This window comes from Oncorhynchus keta, chromosome 7 (assembly GCF_023373465.1).
Source record: "Oncorhynchus keta strain PuntledgeMale-10-30-2019 chromosome 7, Oket_V2, whole genome shotgun sequence".
Lineage (NCBI taxonomy): Eukaryota > Metazoa > Chordata > Actinopteri > Salmoniformes > Salmonidae > Oncorhynchus > Oncorhynchus keta.
Genome location: NC_068427.1, coordinates 42,112,061 through 42,129,739, shown reverse-complemented (window position 1 = coordinate 42,129,739; position 17,679 = coordinate 42,112,061). Strand labels below are relative to the sequence as shown.

Here is a 17,679-nt window from a genome sequence, read left to right as displayed (position 1 = left end):
CTAGGCAAGTCAGTTAAGAACACATTCTTATTTACAATGACGGCCTACCAATAGTCAAAAGGCCTCCTGCGGGGACGGGGGCTGGGATTAAAATGAAAATATAAATATAGGACGAAACACACATCACGATGAGAGAGACAACACAACACTATATAAAGAGAGACCTAAAGACAACAACATAGCAAGGCAGAAACACATGACAACACAGCATGGTAGTAACACAACAACAACATGGTAGCTGCGCTAAACATGGTACAAACATTATTGGGCACAGACACATAGGGCAAGAAGGTAGCGACAACAATACATCACACAAAGTGTGAGTAAGAGTGTCCATGATTGAGTCTTTGAATGAAGAGATTGAGATAAAACTGTCCAGTTTGAGTGTTTGTTGCAGCTCGTTCCAGTCTGCAGCGAACTGAAACTAGAACTAGCTGCGGTGAAATGAAAAGATGAGTGACCCAGGGATGTGTGTGCTTTGGGGACCTTTAACAGAATGTGACTGGCAGAACGGGTGTTGTGTGTGGAGGATGAGGGCTGCAGAAGATATCTCAGATGGGGGGAGTGAACAGGTGTTGTATGTGGAGGATGAGGGCTGCAGTAGATATCTCAGATAGGGGGAGTGAACAGGTGTTGTATGTGGAGGATGAGGGCTGCAGTAGATATCTCAGATAGGGGGAGTGAACAGGTGTTGTATGTGGAGGATGAGGGCTGCAGTAGATATCTCAGATAGGGGGGAGTGAACAGGTGTTGTATGTGGAGGATGAGGGCTGCAGTAGATATCTCAGATAGGGGGGAGTGAACAGGTGTTGTATGTGGAGGATGAGGGCTGCAGTAGATATCTCAGATGGGGGAGTGAACAGGTGTTGTATGTGGAGGATGAGGGCTGCAGTAGGTATCTCAGATAGGGGAGTGAACAGGTGTTGTATGTGGAGGATGAGGGCTGCAGTAGATATCGCAGATATGAACAGGTGTTGTATGTGGAGGATGAGGGCTGCAGGATGGGGGAGTGAACAGGTGTTGTATGTGGAGGATGAGGGCTGCAGTAGGTATCTCAGATAGGGGGAGTGAACAGGTGTTGTATGTGGAGGATGAGGGCTGCAGTAGATATCGCAGATAGGGGAGTGAACAGGTGTTGTATGTGGAGGATGAGGGCTGCAGTAGATATCTCAGATAGGGGGAGTGAACAGGTGTTGTATGTGGAGGATGAGGGCTGCAGTAGATATCTCAGATAGGGGAGTGAACAGGTGTTGTATGTGGAGGATGAGGGCTGCAGTAGATATCGCAGATAGGGGAGTGAACAGGTGTTGTATGTGGAGGATGAGGGCTGCAGATATCTCAGATAGGGGGAGTGAACAGGTGTTGTATGTGGAGGATGAGGGCTGCAGTAGGTATCTCAGATAGGGGAGTGAACAGGTGTTGTATGTGGAGGATGAGGGCTGCAGTAGATATCTCAGATAGGGGAGTGAACAGGTGTTGTATGTGTATGAGGATGAGGGCTGCAGTAGATATCTCAGATAGGGGAGTGAACAGGTGTTGTATGTGGAGGATGAGGGCTGCAGTAGATATCTCAGATATGTTGTGTGTGGAGGATGAGGGCTGCAGATCTCAGGGGGAGTGAACAGGTGTTGTATGTGGAGGATGAGGGCTGCAGTAGATATCTCAGATAGGGGAGTGAACAGGTGTTGTATGTGGAGGATGAGGGCTGATATCTCAGATAGGGGGAGTATCTCAGAGATATCGGGGGGGAGTGAACAGGTGTTGTATGTGGAGGATGAGGGCTGCAGTAGATATCTCAGATAGGGGAGTGAACAGGTGTTGTATGTGGAGGATGAGGGCTGCAGTAGGTATCTCAGATAGGGGAGTGAACAGGTGTTGTATGTGGAGGATGAGGGCTGCAGTAGATATCTCAGATAGGGGGAGTGAACAGGTGTTGTATGTGGAGGATGAGGGCTGCAGTAGGTATCTCAGATAGGGGGAGTGAACAGGTGTTGTATGTGGAGGATGAGGGCTGCAGTAGATATCTCAGATAGGGGAGTGAACAGGTGTTGTATGTGGAGGATGAGGGCTGCAGTAGATATCTCAGATAGGGGGAGTGAACAGGTGTTGTATGTGGAGGATGAGGGCTGCAGTAGATATCTCAGATAGGGGGAGTGAACAGGTGTTGTATGTGGAGGATGAGGGCTGCAGTAGATATCTCAGATAGGGGGGAGTGAACAGGTGTTGTGTGTGGAGGATGAGGGCTGCAGTAGATATCTCAGATAGGGGGGAGTGAAGCCTAAGAGGGTTTTATAAATAAGCATCGACCAGTGGGTCTTGCGATGGTTATACAGAGATGTCCAGTTTACAGAGGAGTATAGAGTGCAGTGTTGTGTCCTAGAAGGAGCATTGGTGGCAAATCTGATGACCAAATGGTAAAAAACATTTGGTTCGAGAGCACCCTTACCTGATGGGCTGGTATCGTTTGGGGCTTGACGTACTTTACCTCAACAAATGATCCTACATGGTTCTCTCCAGTCAGGTTAGTGTGCTGCTGAAGGGAAGAGTCCGTGTGATTGTAGAGATTAGTTCAGGCTTGAATGCCACCGTTCAGCAAATGGAGGAATTTTTTTGAATTCCCCTTTTTTCCTGATAACTTTGACAACCTACAGGTAACTGCCAATATAAAGGAAACACCAACATAAAGTGTCTTATTAGGTTGTTGGGCCACCATGAACAAGAACAGCTTCAATGCTCCTTGACGTCGTGATGGCTCTGCCGTCGTGATGCCTCTGCCGTCGTGATGCCTCTGCCGTCGTGATGGCTCTGCCGTCGTGAGGGCTCTGCCGTCGTGAGGGCTCTGCCGTCGTGATGACTCTGCCGCCGTGAGGGCTCTGCCGTCGTGATGGCTCTGCCGTCGTGAGGGCTCTGCCGTCGTGATGACTCTGCCGCCGTGAGGGCTCTGCCATCGTGATGGCTCTGCCGTCGTGATGGCTCTGCCGTCGTGATGGCTCTGCCGTCGTGATGGCTCTGCCATCGTGAGGGCTCTGCCGTCGTGATGACTCTGCCGTCGTGAGGGCTCTGCCGTCGTGATGACTCTGCCGCCGTGAGGGCTCTGCTGTCGTGAGGGCTCTGCCGTCGTGATGGCTCTGCCGTCGTGATGTCTCTGCCGTCGTGAGGGCTCTGCCGTCGTGATGGTTCTGCCGTCGTGAGGGCTCTGCCGTCGTGATGGCTCTGCCGTCGTGATGGCTCTGCCGTCGTGAGGGCTCTGCCGTCGTGATGACTCTGCCGTCGTGAGGGCTCTGCCGTCGTGAGGGCTCTGCCGTCGTGATGACTCTGCCGTCGTGAGGGCTCTGCCGTCGTGATGGCTCTGCCGTCGTGAGGGCTCTGCCGTCGTGATGACTCTGCCGTCGTGATGACTCTGCCGTCGTGATGACTCTGCCGTCGTGATGACTCTGCCGTCGTGATGACTCTGCCGTCACGTTTTGTGCTCTTAGTTATTGCTTAATCTATTAAAATCAAATCCATTATTGCAGACTTTACATTGAGTATTACGATGGTTTCTGCATTATTATATTTATTATATTTCATATGCCAATTTCGAGCACAACCACAACCTCCAGCCCTATCTTCTCTATCACAGAAACATCCCTACACCAAACGGTTCTGTTGTTTTTATAAATCAGGTACCCTGCCAATAGCTCAGACTAAAATGAAAATATTTGCTCTGGGTCATTAGTTAAAAAAAGAATCTGATTTAACATGATAAGATAAAAGACGTATCTTATCTTTCCAACAACAGCTTGGCGTAAAGAAGGGAAAACACTACGCTATGAGCCAGAGCCCAGAAAATGAAAGATGCTTTGTTTTGGTATGCTGAAAATTAAACAGTGCGTCAATAAGATAAAGATCATTTCCTTAGTCTTTTAGATTTCTTTGGCCCATGTTACTTTAGCTACCTGCCTCTAGGTTCATACACAATACAAATCCTAATCCACTGTAAACTTGTTTTAGCAGCTTTGATATAACAATGTCAAATATTAAAGCTTATAAGTCCAGAGTAAAAAGTTGTGGTTTCGCTGTGTTCTTAGATGGTGCTGCTTGGTTAAATACATTAAAGTGCTTTATCACCCCCCAACCACAGCGGCCTGGTCGCCCTGGGTGACAGAAGAGCTAATGGTTTTCGTACGCCTGTCCTTAATGACATCCCCGGTTAACTGAAGAGCCAATGGGATGTATAAAAGATGGTTTACAGGAGACTTTAAAGTGTAACGTCTCAAGGAGTTGCTGCCATTTGTGAGCAATATTTGATTTGGTTTGGTGAATTCACTGCTCAGTTTGGGTCACCTGACTTTGAGAGCTAATCCTAAAATTACCCAGTGAGCCTCAGAGGTAAATCTTCTAATAAGAATCAGTTTGAATTATGACTGGGGGTGTCAGATTTTACCAGATTAAATTGAACTGAATGTGAAGTTAAGTGGAATGTATTTGTTGTTGTTTCTTGTTTGTATTGATCTTAGGAATGAGCCAAATACAATTTCTTACTCAAATACAGTTTCTTAATCCGTTTGCTTTGTACCCCTCTCTGTGTCTTGTACCTCCATACCTAGGGCTTGATTCAGCTGTATGTGACAAATACATAAATAGTTTCAATCTATGTTTAAAGAATAAAAAACAACCACAGGGCTGTCCCCTGACAAGGCTCTCTTCTGTATCCCTGTCAGCTCTCTCTGACAGAATGGCCCAAGGTCTTTCTCAGGGTGAGGAGAACACAATTACACCAGCCAACCCCTACATTTCCCTCAGGGTTGATGGACAAGCCTTGTCTTGATACGTCTATCCAATGGAAGTCACCATACTGTACGTCACAATGCCTCAGGCTTTGAAGACAGACAGCCACAGGCATTCCATAAACCTTCCGGAATAACTTTTGATTAAATCATATTTCCCTCTAATGACAGGTGTATAATAACAAACCAATAATATTTCAGGCATTCCATAAGGCTGGACCTTCCTGCTCTTTTGAGAAGCCTGGTCTCTTCTCCTGGTCTTCAGGTTCATAGCGATCACATCACAGACCATCACCAGCAGACCACAGAGAAGGTAGTAGTTATCCATACACACACCCCTTCACCTCCCCGTTCAGACATAGTTCTCCCCACTGTCCCCCAGTGACAGGTTAGAGAGGACCAGAGAGATGTGAGGTTGAGATGCATTTATTTGGCCATTCAAATCCTCCGATATGGTTGCTTTTCTGATTTGTCAAGTAGATTTGACCAGGATGACATCGTCCCCTTCAGTAGTCTTTCTTCTCCACTCAAGCCGGTTAGACTAAAATTAGAGTTACAGCGGAGAGAAACCTCCTCTCCTTCTGAGAAGAACTGTGTGAGCTGGTCAGACTTTGGGCAGACCACTAGCATATACCTTTTGGCTGAGATTCTTCACTTGATTGTGATGCTTCAGACAGGAGTAAACCTCAGAGTGGTTCAGCATCAGGAATGGGATGACCAGCGAGTAATTCCCAGTCTCTCTTCCATCCACCACATGCATCTGCTTTCCGAGGTCAGCGAGGTCACTCGAATGGTTTTCAGATGGCAATGATGTGATGCCTTTTCCCTTCTTGTAGGTGTCCCACCACATCTGTGTCGTATTTGAGTCAGTATTAAAGCAAGGCAGTGCAGGCCTCTCTCCCACAAAGCCATGCATATACAGATCCTTAACATACGTCAATATCAGGTTAATACCACAATGATATCCTTCCTCTACAGTGCAGATGTACATGCCTATGTCCTCCGTGGTAAAGTTGGTAATGCGGAGAGAGGAGTTATTCTCAATGAATTGGATTCAGCCAGTTGGGTGAGAGGCGTCCGGGTTAAAGTATCTTGAATTTGCCTGTGTGTACCATTGAACCGTCATGCTGTCACCACCACTGGCACCTTTACATTGCAGGTCTACCGTCCATCCTAAATGACAAAATATCCCATTACTATTATGCCTGCAAACTGAGAGACTAATACGTTGTTGGTGGGAAATATTGCCAGCTGTCCAGCACTCCACCCTGTACAATTTAGATTGAACAAGCTTTTAATTTAGTAATTACTAAGTGAAGGGTTAGACGTGTTCCACAACAGCAGGCTTTCTTCACCAGTGGGTTTTTAAAGATCACACAGTACCTCTGACGGAGTTTCAAATGAATAAACGTCACCTTCCACAAGAATATGATTCGTTTCTTGGCCTGCAAGGAAAGTCCCGTCTAGAACAAGCAGTAGAATGACTAGCTTTGGCATTGGAGCCATTCGTGTCGAAGATGTTTGTCTACTAGTTGCTTTACACCAATGCTGTGGTACCTACTGTCCCTCAAATATATTTCATTTCAATGATGCTAGTGACCTCGTGTTGTTGAAATCCATTATGTGCTCATCTCTTGATACCTTGTCAACCAGAAATGTGCAGTGTTAGATTGTATCAGTTGGAATGTCTTTTAGGGAAACATGTTTGTGTGGGTGTCAGCTGAGAATCGCTGCTTCTTTCTCATAACTTACCTGGAAACTCATACGGTGCCTTTAAAGGTATTAATATCCCTTGACTTATTTCACTTTTATTTTTTTATTTTTTTATTTAACCTTTATTTAACCAGGTAGGCTAGTTGAGAACAAGTTCTCATTTACAACTGCGACCTGGCCAAGATAAAGCAAAGCAGTTCAACATACAACAACACAGAGTTACACATGGAATAAACAAACATACAGTCAATAACACAATATAACAAAAATACAATTTTAAAAAGTCTATATACAGTGAGTGCAAATGAGGTAAGATAAGGGAGGTAAGGCAATAAATAGGCCATTGGTGGCGAAATAATTACAATATAGCAATTAAACACTGGAATGGTAGATGTGCAGAAGATGAATGTGCAAGTAAAAATACTGCGGTGCAAAGGAGCAAGATAAATAAATAAATACAGAATGGGGATGAGGTAGTTGGATGGGCTGTTTACAGATGGGCTATGTGCAGGTGCAGTGATCTGTGAGCTGCTCTGATAGCTGGTGCTTACAGCCAGTGAGGGAGATATGAGCCTCCAACTTCAGTGATTTTTGCAGTTCGTTCCTGAACTGGAAGGGAAGGAGGAATTGGCTTTGGGGGTGACCAGTGAGATATACCTGCTGGAGCGCGTGCTATGGGTGAGTGCTGCTATGGTGACCAGTGAGCTGAGATAAGGCGGGGCTTTACCTAGCAGAGACTTTTATAGATGACCTGGAGCCAGTGGGTTTGGCGACGAGTATGAAGCGAGGGCCAGCCAACGAAGCGTACAGATTGCTGTGGTGGGTAGTGTATGGGGCTTTGGTGACAAAACAAATGGCACTGTGATAGACTGCATACAATTTGTTGAGTAGAGTGTTGGAGGCTGTTTTATAAATGACATCGCCGATGTCGAGGATCGGTAGGATGGTCAGTTTTACAAGGGTATGTTTGGCAGCATGAGTGAAGGATATATAATATAATAAATATATTGAAAATGAAATACAGAAATATCTTATTCATCTTATTCATTTAAGTATTCACACCCCTGAGTCAATACTTTGTAGAAGCACCTTTTGGCTGTGATTTTGGGTGTCTCCAAGAGTTTTCCACACTTGGATTGTACAATATTGACCCATTATTATTCTTTTTTATTCTTCAAGTTCTATCAAGTTGACTGTTGATCATTGCTAGACAGCCATTTTCTTGTCTTGCCAAAGATTTTCAAGACGATTTAAGTTAGAACTGTAACTAGGCCACTCAGGAACATTCCATGTTGTCTTGTTAAGCAATTCCAGTGTAGATTTGGCCTGTTTTAGGTTATTCTCCTGCTGAAAGGTGAATTTGTCTCCGAGTGTCTGTTCGAAAGCAGACTGAACCAGGTTTGTCTGTAGGATTTTGCCTGTGCTTATAGCGACCTGTATTCCATTTATTTAAAAAAAAACTCCCTTGCCAATGTCAAGCATACCCAATACATGATGCCACCTCCCCCATGCTTGAAAATATGAATAGTGTTACTCATTGATGTGATGTGTTGGATTTTCCCAAAAACCTAACTTTTTTTTATTCAGGACAAAAAGTTAATTTCTTTGCCAATTTTTTTGCAGTATTCCTTAAATTCCTTGTTGCAAACAAGATGCATGTTTTTTAAATTCTGTACAGGCTTCCTTCTTTTCACTCTGTCAATTAGGTTAATATTGTGGAGTAACTCTAATGTTGTTGATCCATCCTCAGGTTTCTCCCATCACAGCCATTAAACTCTGTAACTGTTTTAAAGTCACCATTGGCCTGTATCTTTGTAGTGACGGGGGTGTAAATAATAGTTTCACCATGCTCAAAGTATTCAATGTCTACTTTTATTTTTTACCCATCTATCAATAGGTGCCCTTCTTTGCAAGGCATTGAAAACATCCCTGGTCTTTGTGCTTCAATCTGTGCGTCAAATTCCCTACTCAATTGAGGAACCTTACAGATCATTGTATGTGTGCGGTACAGAGATGTGGTAGTCATGTTAACCACTATTATTGAACACGGATTGAGTCCAAGCAACTTTTTTGCAATTTGTTAAGCACATTTTTACTCCAGAATTGATTTAGGTTTGTCATAACAAAGGGATTATTGCATCAAGACATTTAAGCATTAAACTTTTTTATTAATTTCTAACATTTTCTAGAAACAACATTTTACATTATGGGGTATTGTGTGTAGATCAGTGACACAAAGTCTCAATTTAATACATTTTAAATTCAAGTTGTAACACAACAAAATGTGGGAAAGGTTAAGGGGTGTGAACACTTTCTGAAAGCGCTGTCTTCTCACCATCTTTCCTCTGATTAGCTTTCTGCTCTTACTCTACAGAACAAGATAAGATAATAAACTGCTAATTTTCCCCAAAATCAAAATCATTTGAGATGCTGTCAAATCCTTCTTTTCACACGCATGACTGTTATAGCTGAGGACATTTTGGGGGGAGAAAAATAGATTAGTGTAATGACCTAATAAATAAACAAAAGTAGATACTTGACATGGCAAAGTATCATAACTACTCAACACTGCACCTGCTACACACTGGGGCTTCCGAGTGGCGCAGGGGTCTAAGGCACTGCATCTCAGTGCTAGAGGTGCCACTACAGAAACCCTGGTTCGATTTCCAGGCTATTTCACAACCGGCTCTGATTGGGAGTCCCATAGGGTGGTGCACATTTGGCCCAGCATCGTTAGGGTTTGGCCGTTGTCAGCTGTAAATAGGAATTTGTTCTTAACCTACTTGCCTAAATAAATAAAATGTTGTAACGGCAGATTTCCTCCTCTTCGTCTGAAGAGGAGGTGTAGCAGGGATCGGACCAAAATGCAGCTTGGTAAGTGTCAATATCGTTTATTATAAAACATACACTGAGAACTACAAAACAATAACTGTGACCATGACCGATAACCAAATCAGTCCCGTGTGGTGACAGACACGGAAACAAACACCCACAAACCAACATTGAAACCCAGGCTACCTAAATATTGTTCTCAATCAAGGACAACGATAAACAGCTGCCTCTAATTGAGAACCATATCAGGCCAAACATAGAAATGGAAAAACATAGAAAAACACACAGACTGCCCACCCCAACTCACACCCTGACCCCCTGACCAGACTAAATAAAGACAAATCAAATCAAATCAAATTGATTTATATAGCCCTTCGTACATCAGCTGATATCTCAAAGTGCTGTACAGAAACCCAGCCTAAAACCCCAAACAGCAAGCAATGCAGGTGTAGAAGCACGGTGGCTAGGAAAAACTCCCTAGAAAGGCCAAAACCTAGGAAGAAACCTAGAGAGGAACCAGGCTATGTGGGGTGGCCAGTCCTCTTCTGGCTGTGCCGGGTGGAGATTGTAACAAAGGAAATAAATGTCAGAACGTGACAAAGGTAAATAAGATTTTTTTCTTAACTGAATTGCCTAGTTAAATAAAGGTTAAATAAATAAATACATTTAAAAAACACTCTGAAAAAAGGACTTTCTGTAGAGGGGTGTGTCTTTAATGTGCCCAAGATTAGACTATTCTCAATTGATACCTTGAAATATCTTATTCAAAATATGTTAGGTGTCATCTGTGACATCCTTGGCCTGCAAGACATTGTTGCATGCATCCACTGTTTATTACTCTTCCAACTGTTAATCCATGTCTAGCTCTGTTACTCTTTTCTCCCTGCGCTAAGACTGAGCTCGATCAGAATGAAAACTGTATGAGGGCTGATGATGCATCTGGCCTGGTCCCTGGCAGACTGTCCTTGGAACTAGTGAGGAGATGTTTGACTGGGGGGGGTAAAAGATGTAAGTTGCGTCCCAACTGGCACCCAATTCCATATGCAGTGCACTACTTTTGACTAAAGACGTACAGGCCCTGGTCAAAAGTAGTGCACTACATAGGAAAAAGGATGCCATTTCGGACACAGCTGTAATGTAATACTCTGTTGTTTCTGGTCTGGTGGATGTCTAGTGGCTTTCCTCTGTGTTTTCCAATAGGGCTGGAGACACCCATGGGTCACTGTTCCATGGCATGTAGTTGGGATAGGCAGTCAGGAAGCCTTGATCAGACATCCAAAGGGATTTTCTGCATTGTGCAAAATGAAACATGATTTTATATAGACTCAAACAGGTACTTTAACTAAGAATCGGGTTACATGTGGGCTCTCTTTTCCTCTCCAGGTGTCATCGTGTTGTTGTCCAATCAGAGACCTGCATGTGTGAAGCCGCGGCCAGCAATGGAACCCTGGCCTGCAGTGGCCTGGGTCCTACTGCTGATGGTCCTCGCTGATTGGCTGAAAATGACACAATCAAAGGACTTCACAGAACAGGATATCATCTACCTCCATCCCTCAAGTAATAGTTTTTATTATTATATTTTTGGGGACCACTTTTGGCTCGGGAGCCTACTTTCAGGACTATTTGCAAAAAAAAAGTAAACAAAAGTACTGGAGAATCTCTTTAAGGGTTATGAAAAAGTGGGTCAGAGGCTATGCTATGTATGAATAGCAGTTTGGGGTATCCAGTGAACTTGTGATCCCCAGCCTAACCAGACAGATCCACAGCTGGCACAGCAACTGTCTGCTGCCTCCCCACCCCTCTGCACCCCGCCACACCCTTCTCCACCCCCCACCCCTTTGCACCACCAGGCACGTCTCGTTGATCTGAGGTGTAGGGTCACGTGACTCCGTGCATAGCTACTGGGCAGTCAGACGCCCCATGTTGTCAGTGCTTTCTGCCCTCTTTAGTCTCATCCACCCATTAGCAACATTTTACACACTGTATATTAGCATCTATATATTATTGATGGCTATTTAATATTTCCATGTCGTCCAAAAAGTTATACTTTTGTCTCATCTGCCCATAGAACATTCTTCCAAGAGTCTTGATGATCATCCAGGTGCTTTTTGGCAAACTTGAGTTAACTTTTTGGATGAGGTGGGTTCCATTATGTCTGCCGAAAACCAAACACTGCATTCCACAGTAAGAACCTGAAGCATGGTGGTGCTAGTGTGATGGTTTGGGGATGCTTTGCTGCCTCAGGACCTGGCAACTTGCCTTAATAGAAGGAGCCATGAATTCTGCTCTGTATCAGATAATTCTACAGGAGAATGTCAGGCCATCTGTCTGTGAGCTGAAGCTCAGCTGAGTCATGCAGCAAGACGATCCAAAACACACAATCAAGTCGACATGAAAATGGTCAACAAATTTGAAGTTTTGAAATGGTCTTGTCAAAGTCCAGACCTAATCCCAATTGAGATGTTGTGGCAGGGCTTAAAACAAGCAGTTCATGTTTGAAAACATTGAGTTAAACCAGTTCTGCATGGAAGAGTGGGTCGAAATTTCTCCACAGCAACGTGAGAGATTGATCAACAACTACAGGAAGCATTTGGTTGCAGTCATTGTAGCTAACGGTGGTACAACCAGTTACTTAGTGTAAGGGGGTCATTACTTTTTCACACAGGGGAATTGGGTGTTGCATAACATTGTTTATTGAATAAATGAAATAAGTATATATATATATATATTTGTTTGTTATTTGTAAACTCAGGTTCCCTTTATATTAGGTTTAGCTTGAAGATCATTCAGTATAAAAAAATATGCAAAAGTGGAGAAAATCTGAAAGGGGACACATTTTTTTTTTTACAGCACTGTGGCTTTGTCTCTTATCGTGTATGATATTTATGACTTCCATTATCAACAAATCAAAGACAATTCTAACAGCAAATAACTGTCATGTGGATTAGAATTCTAGTGGCATGAACCAGCAATGTGATGATGATCAACAAGACTCAGCTGAGGGTAACTGATTGATTATTGTCCTTTGGCTGGCCTTATGACCCGAACAGAATGTTCCAGCGTGGCCAGAATGTGGACGCTCACTAATTGGTCCTCAGTGTCAATTAGATCATGTTCCCAAGCCACAACTTTCTCTCTCTCTCTTTCTCTCTCTCTCTCTCTCTCTCTCTCTCTCTCTCTCTCTCTCTCTCTCTCTCTCTCTCTCTCTCACACGCTTTCTCTCTCTCTCTCCTCTCTCTCACACGCTTTCTCTCTCTCTCTCTCTCTCTCTCTCTCTCTCTCTCTCTCTCTCTCTCTCTCTCTCTCTCTCTCTCTCTCTCACACGCTTTCTCTCTCTCTCTCTCTCGCTTTCTCTCTCTCTCTCTGTCACTCTCCCTCTCACTCTCTCTTTCTCCCCTGGCCCTCCCCTCACCTGGCATATGTCCTCGGAGAAGGACATATGCCAGGTATAAGCCGCTAGATTATGGTCTGAAACAACCCAAACTCTCCCCAGGCCGCAGTCATGTTAGAGGTCAGCCCTCCCACGTCTCAGAAACAGGCCCCTGCATAGCCAGAAAGCAAACTCTTAAGATCTGTGTCTCTTTCATCACAGAGAGACAGAACTCCCGGGATCAGGTTTCCGGGATACTGGAGATATCTGTGTCGGCTCGAGGCCACCCCTCTAGCCCCACTGGGGATTTGGTGTGTGTGTGTACGCAAGTTAGTTGGCTTGTGTGGGTAGCTGTGTGTGTGCGTGAGTGTATACATGTGAGCATGTGGAAGAGTAATTGTGTAGATTGTGTGTGTGTGTGTGTGTGTGTGTGTGTGTGTGTGTGTGTGTGTGTGTGTGTGTGTGTGTGTGTGTGTGTGTGTGTGTGTGTGTGTGTGTGTGTGTGTGTGTGTGTGTGTGTGTGTGTGTGTGTGTGAGAGAGAGGGCTGCTCGGGAGTGATATGGTAACGAGACAGATTTCCTGGGGAGATGAAGGAGTAGTCTAGCTAGCTAACCACGGTAAGGCAGTATCATGGTCTAGCTAGCCACAGTAAGGCAGTATCATGGTCTAGCTAGCCATGGCAAGGCAGTATCATGGTCTAGCTAGCCATGGCCAGGCAGTATCATGGTCTAGCTAGCCATGACAAGGCAGTATCGTGGTCTAGCTAGCCATGGCAAGGCGGTGTCATGGTCTAGCTAGCTAGCCATGGCAAGGCAGTATCATGGTCTAGCTAGCCATGGCAAGGCAGTATCATGGTCTAGCTAGCCATGGCAAGGCGATATCATGGTCTAGCTAGCTAGCCATGGCAAGGAGATATCATGGTCTAGCTAGCCATGGCAAGGCAGTATCATGGTCTAGCTAGCCATGGCCAGGCAGTATCATGGTCTAGCTAGCCATGACAAGGCAGTATCGTGGTCTAGCTAGCCATGGCAAGGCGGTGTCATGGTCTAGCTAGCTAGCCATGGCAAGGCAGTATCATGGTCTAGCTAGCCATGGCAAGGCGGTATCATGGTCCAGCTAGCTAGTCATGGCAAGGCAGTGTCATGGTCTAGCTAGCTAGCCATGGCAAGGCAGTATCATGGTCTAGCTAGCCATGGCAAGGCAGTATCATGGTCTAGCTAGCCATGGCAAGGCGATATCATGGTCAAGCTAGCTAGCCATGGCAAGGCGGTGTCATGGTCTAGCTAGCTAGCCATGGCAAGGCAGTATCATGGTCTAGCTAGCTAGCCATGGCAAGGCAGTATCATGGTCTAGCTAGCCATGGCAAGGCGGTATCATGGTCCAGCTAGCTAGTCATGGCAAGGCAGTGTCATGGTCTAGCTAGCTAGCCATGGCACGGCAGTATCATGGTCTAGCTAGCCATGGCAAGGCAATATCATGGTCAAGCTAGCTAGCCATGGCAAGGAGATATCATGGTCTAGCTAGCTAGCCATGGCAAGACGGTATCAAGGTCTAGCTAGCTAGACATGTCAAGGCGATATCATGGTCTAGCTAGCTAGCCATGGCAAGGCAGTATCATGGTCTAGCTAGCTAGCCATGGCAAGGCAGTATCATGGTCTAGCTAGCCATGGCAAGGCGGTATCATGGTCCAGCTAGCTAGTCATGGCAAGGCAGTGTCATGGTCTAGCTAGCTAGCCATGGCACGGCAGTATCATGGTCTAGCTAGCCATGGCAAGGCAGTATCATGGTCTAGCTAGCCATGGCAAGGCAATATCATGGTCAAGCTAGCTAGCCATGGCAAGGAGATATCATGGTCTAGCTAGCTAGCCATGGCAAGACGGTATCAAGGTCTAGCTAGCTAGACATGTCAAGGCGATATCATGGTCTAGCTAGACATGGTAAGGCAGTATCATGGTCTAGCTAGCCATGGCAATGCAGTATCATGGTCTAGCTAGCCATTACAAAGATATATCATGGTCTAGCTAGACATGGCAAGGCGGTATCATGGTCTAGCTAGCTAGCCATGACAAGGCAGTATCATGGTTTAGCTAGACATGGCAAGGCAGTATTATGGTCTAGCTGGCCATGGCAAGGCGGTCTCATGGTTTAGCTAGACATGGCAAGGCAGTATCATGGTCTAGCTAGACATGGTAAGGCAGTATCATGGTCTAGCTAGACATGGCATGGCAGTATCATGGTCTAGCTAGCCATTGTAAGGCGGTATCATGGTCTAGCTAGACATGGCATGGCGGTATAATGGTCTAGCTAGCTAGCCATGGCAAGGCAGTATAATGGTCTAGCTAGCTAGCCATGGCAAGGCAGTATCATGGTCTAGCTGGCCATGGCAAGGCGGTCTCATGGTTTAGCTAGACATGGCAAGGCAGTATCATGGTCTAGCTAGACATGGTAAGGCAGTATCATGGTCTAGCTAGACATGGCATGGCAGTATCATGGTCTAGCTAGCCATTGTAAGGCGGTATCATGGTCTAGCTAGACATGGCATGGCGGTATCATGGTCTAGCTAGACATAACATGGCAGTATCATAGTATGCGTCCCAAAGGGGACCCTATTCCCTATGAACTGCACTACTTTTGAGCAGAGCGCTTTAGGATATATAGTGCACTACATGGGGAATAGGGTGCCATTGGAGATGTAGCCATGGTGATTGGCAACATACTTTGTGTTCTAAATGATGTTTGCCTGCTCTGCAGACCTTCAGCTGTCACTAGGGAAGGGTGTGGACCTGGCCAATTAGATTCATGTAATGGTGCGAAATTGGAAAGACTAACAGCTTCCTCGTCTGTTTGCTCACAACACATGGCCTCCATGGACATTTTACAACCTCTGGGGACCAATAATTGAGAAGGGAAGGGAGCAACTGGGCTACATGCTCTTAGTCTTAGTGTTTTACTCGATTAGCAGAGTGCATGATGGGTTAAACTGTACTTGACACTATAGGTCTATATGAGAACAATTGTGGGAGAGAGATAAATGGCTTGGCTGGTGATAACAGCTATAAAGAGAGATATATTAAACTACAGTATATGTTTGGAAGGACTGAGTTCCCCCAGACAATGGTTTCTCAGAGTCCATATTAGCAGTGTGACTATATTAAACCAATCCAAAATAAGGCCTTCGATGCATTCCAAACTTTTTTATCCATCTTAATTATCCAGATGTTTCATATTTTTCTAGCCAGATTTCCTAAACTGATGTTATTAACATACCTTAAGGGAAGAATTCGGCAGTACCTGTATGGTTAGTGAGAAAGTCCATATTGCAAATGTACGGTCCCTTACTAGACGTCCGAAATCGTTTGTAAAATTCGCGGACGGCGTCGGGCCGAGCGGCAGGGCCGGACCTACCAGGAAGTCATCAAATGAACGTTGTCGGACATTCGGTTTCCGTTTTACAAAAATAATAAGATTTATGTCATTTTTCCCATGTCCCGGAAATTCCCACAAGAGGGCATAAGCAATCATATGGCTATTGCTACAAAACATCACGATTCACGACGGGGCCTTATCTCGAAAACTGAAAATATTTAGAAGCCGAAACTCGGTGAGCGTAGGGGCGGCATAATGGGCAGTTGGCCCCGAACAAGATGGCGTCTAGGCCTCAACGGTTTTTGAGTTATGGCCATTTATCTGGGATTAAAGGTCCAAAATGAAAATAGAGAAATTCTTTTTCCACTTCACGTCAAAGTCAAGGAGCCTCCGGTGTCAATAAAAAAGAACCAGCCATTTATCTATCGTCATTTAAGAGAAATCGTACAACGACACCTTGGTGATGTTCACGGATAGGTGTTTTTTTTTTTCAACGGTTACAGATCCAGTTGCAGGTTGTTCTTACGAATCTTTTTAAAGTGTGCTGCGGAGCTCTGCGAGATTTCTGTGATTTTCTATGATTTTCTGAAATAACACACACTCACTAAACCCTCCGTAAATAACTCAGTTCTTAACGTAAAGACTTAAAACTCGGGATTCTGTAAAGGCATACCCCAATCATGATATGAGTTTATTTATAGCTTCCTGTGCCAACCGGAAGTGCCTTTAATGGTGTCACAGTGGCAGTTTCCATGGGTTAAAAAGGTCAGATCTTTTCAAAACTTCATATGTGTGACTAGGTAACCCTCGTGAACTGTAAATCAGTCATTTCTCCCAGCAGATGTCAAAGAAAAGCTCTCACACGCACACACAGCAAGGATGGAGTGAAAAAGTGTGGTTCTTAAAGACACAGAGAGCAGGCAATGGCATAAACATAATGTCTAGGCCGTGCCGAGTTCAACGAGATATCCCGCTTGACCGTAGCTCGCTCGGTCTGAGCGCAGCGACCATTAGAAAAGTAGGCCCAAAATGAAGCCTGCCCCACAACGTCATTTGCTTTTGGGTGACAGTGAGAGAACCGTTAGGGTGAGAAGCACAATTCGACCTCAGGTATGTTCCTAAGGTCCTTCCGATCCGTGCAAGCCTAACGTTGACAGTGTGGCATTAACCCTTAATAGTTAAAAGATGGTGTTTACTTCAAAAGTTTGCATTGATTTCTCTCCCCATAGGAATACATTGCCTTTACCCCTAAATTCAACCTGAAGTCTATATGGGTTATGAATGCCGTATGAACCTGTCTTTGGTAACAGTCCATCAGGCCAGTATGAGGTCTACCTGTGTTGATTCTAAGCTTCCTGGACCAACCGGAAGTGGTTAAAATCACCCTAAAAGTGTTTTTCCATTACCTGCCTGCAGTTTGATAGACATAGTGCATTCAACCCTGTGTAAATCAGTCAATTCTTAACGTAAGGACTTAAAACTCAGGATTCTGTAAAAGCATAGCCCAGTGAGGATATGTGTTGACTTATAGCTTCCTGTGACAACCGGAAGTGCCTTAATTGGTGTCTCAGGGGCTGTTTCGAGGGGTTAAAAAGTCAGATCTGTCCAAAACTTCATATGTGTGATTA

At 44.9% G+C, this 17,679-nt stretch overlaps 1 protein-coding gene across 1 annotated transcript in view; it reads left to right on the top strand.

Moving 5' to 3' along the window:
• Window positions 1–17,679, top strand: part of LOC118375953 (ly6/PLAUR domain-containing protein 6-like) — a 56,845-nt gene that overhangs the window by 22,087 nt on the left and 17,079 nt on the right. Inside the window, exon 2 of the mRNA XM_035762599.2 lies at window positions 10,698–10,871. Coding sequence (XP_035618492.1) covers window positions 10,754–10,871 — 118 coding nt within the window. The 5' untranslated portion in view covers window positions 10,698–10,753. The remainder of the gene's footprint in view (window positions 1–10,697; window positions 10,872–17,679) is intronic.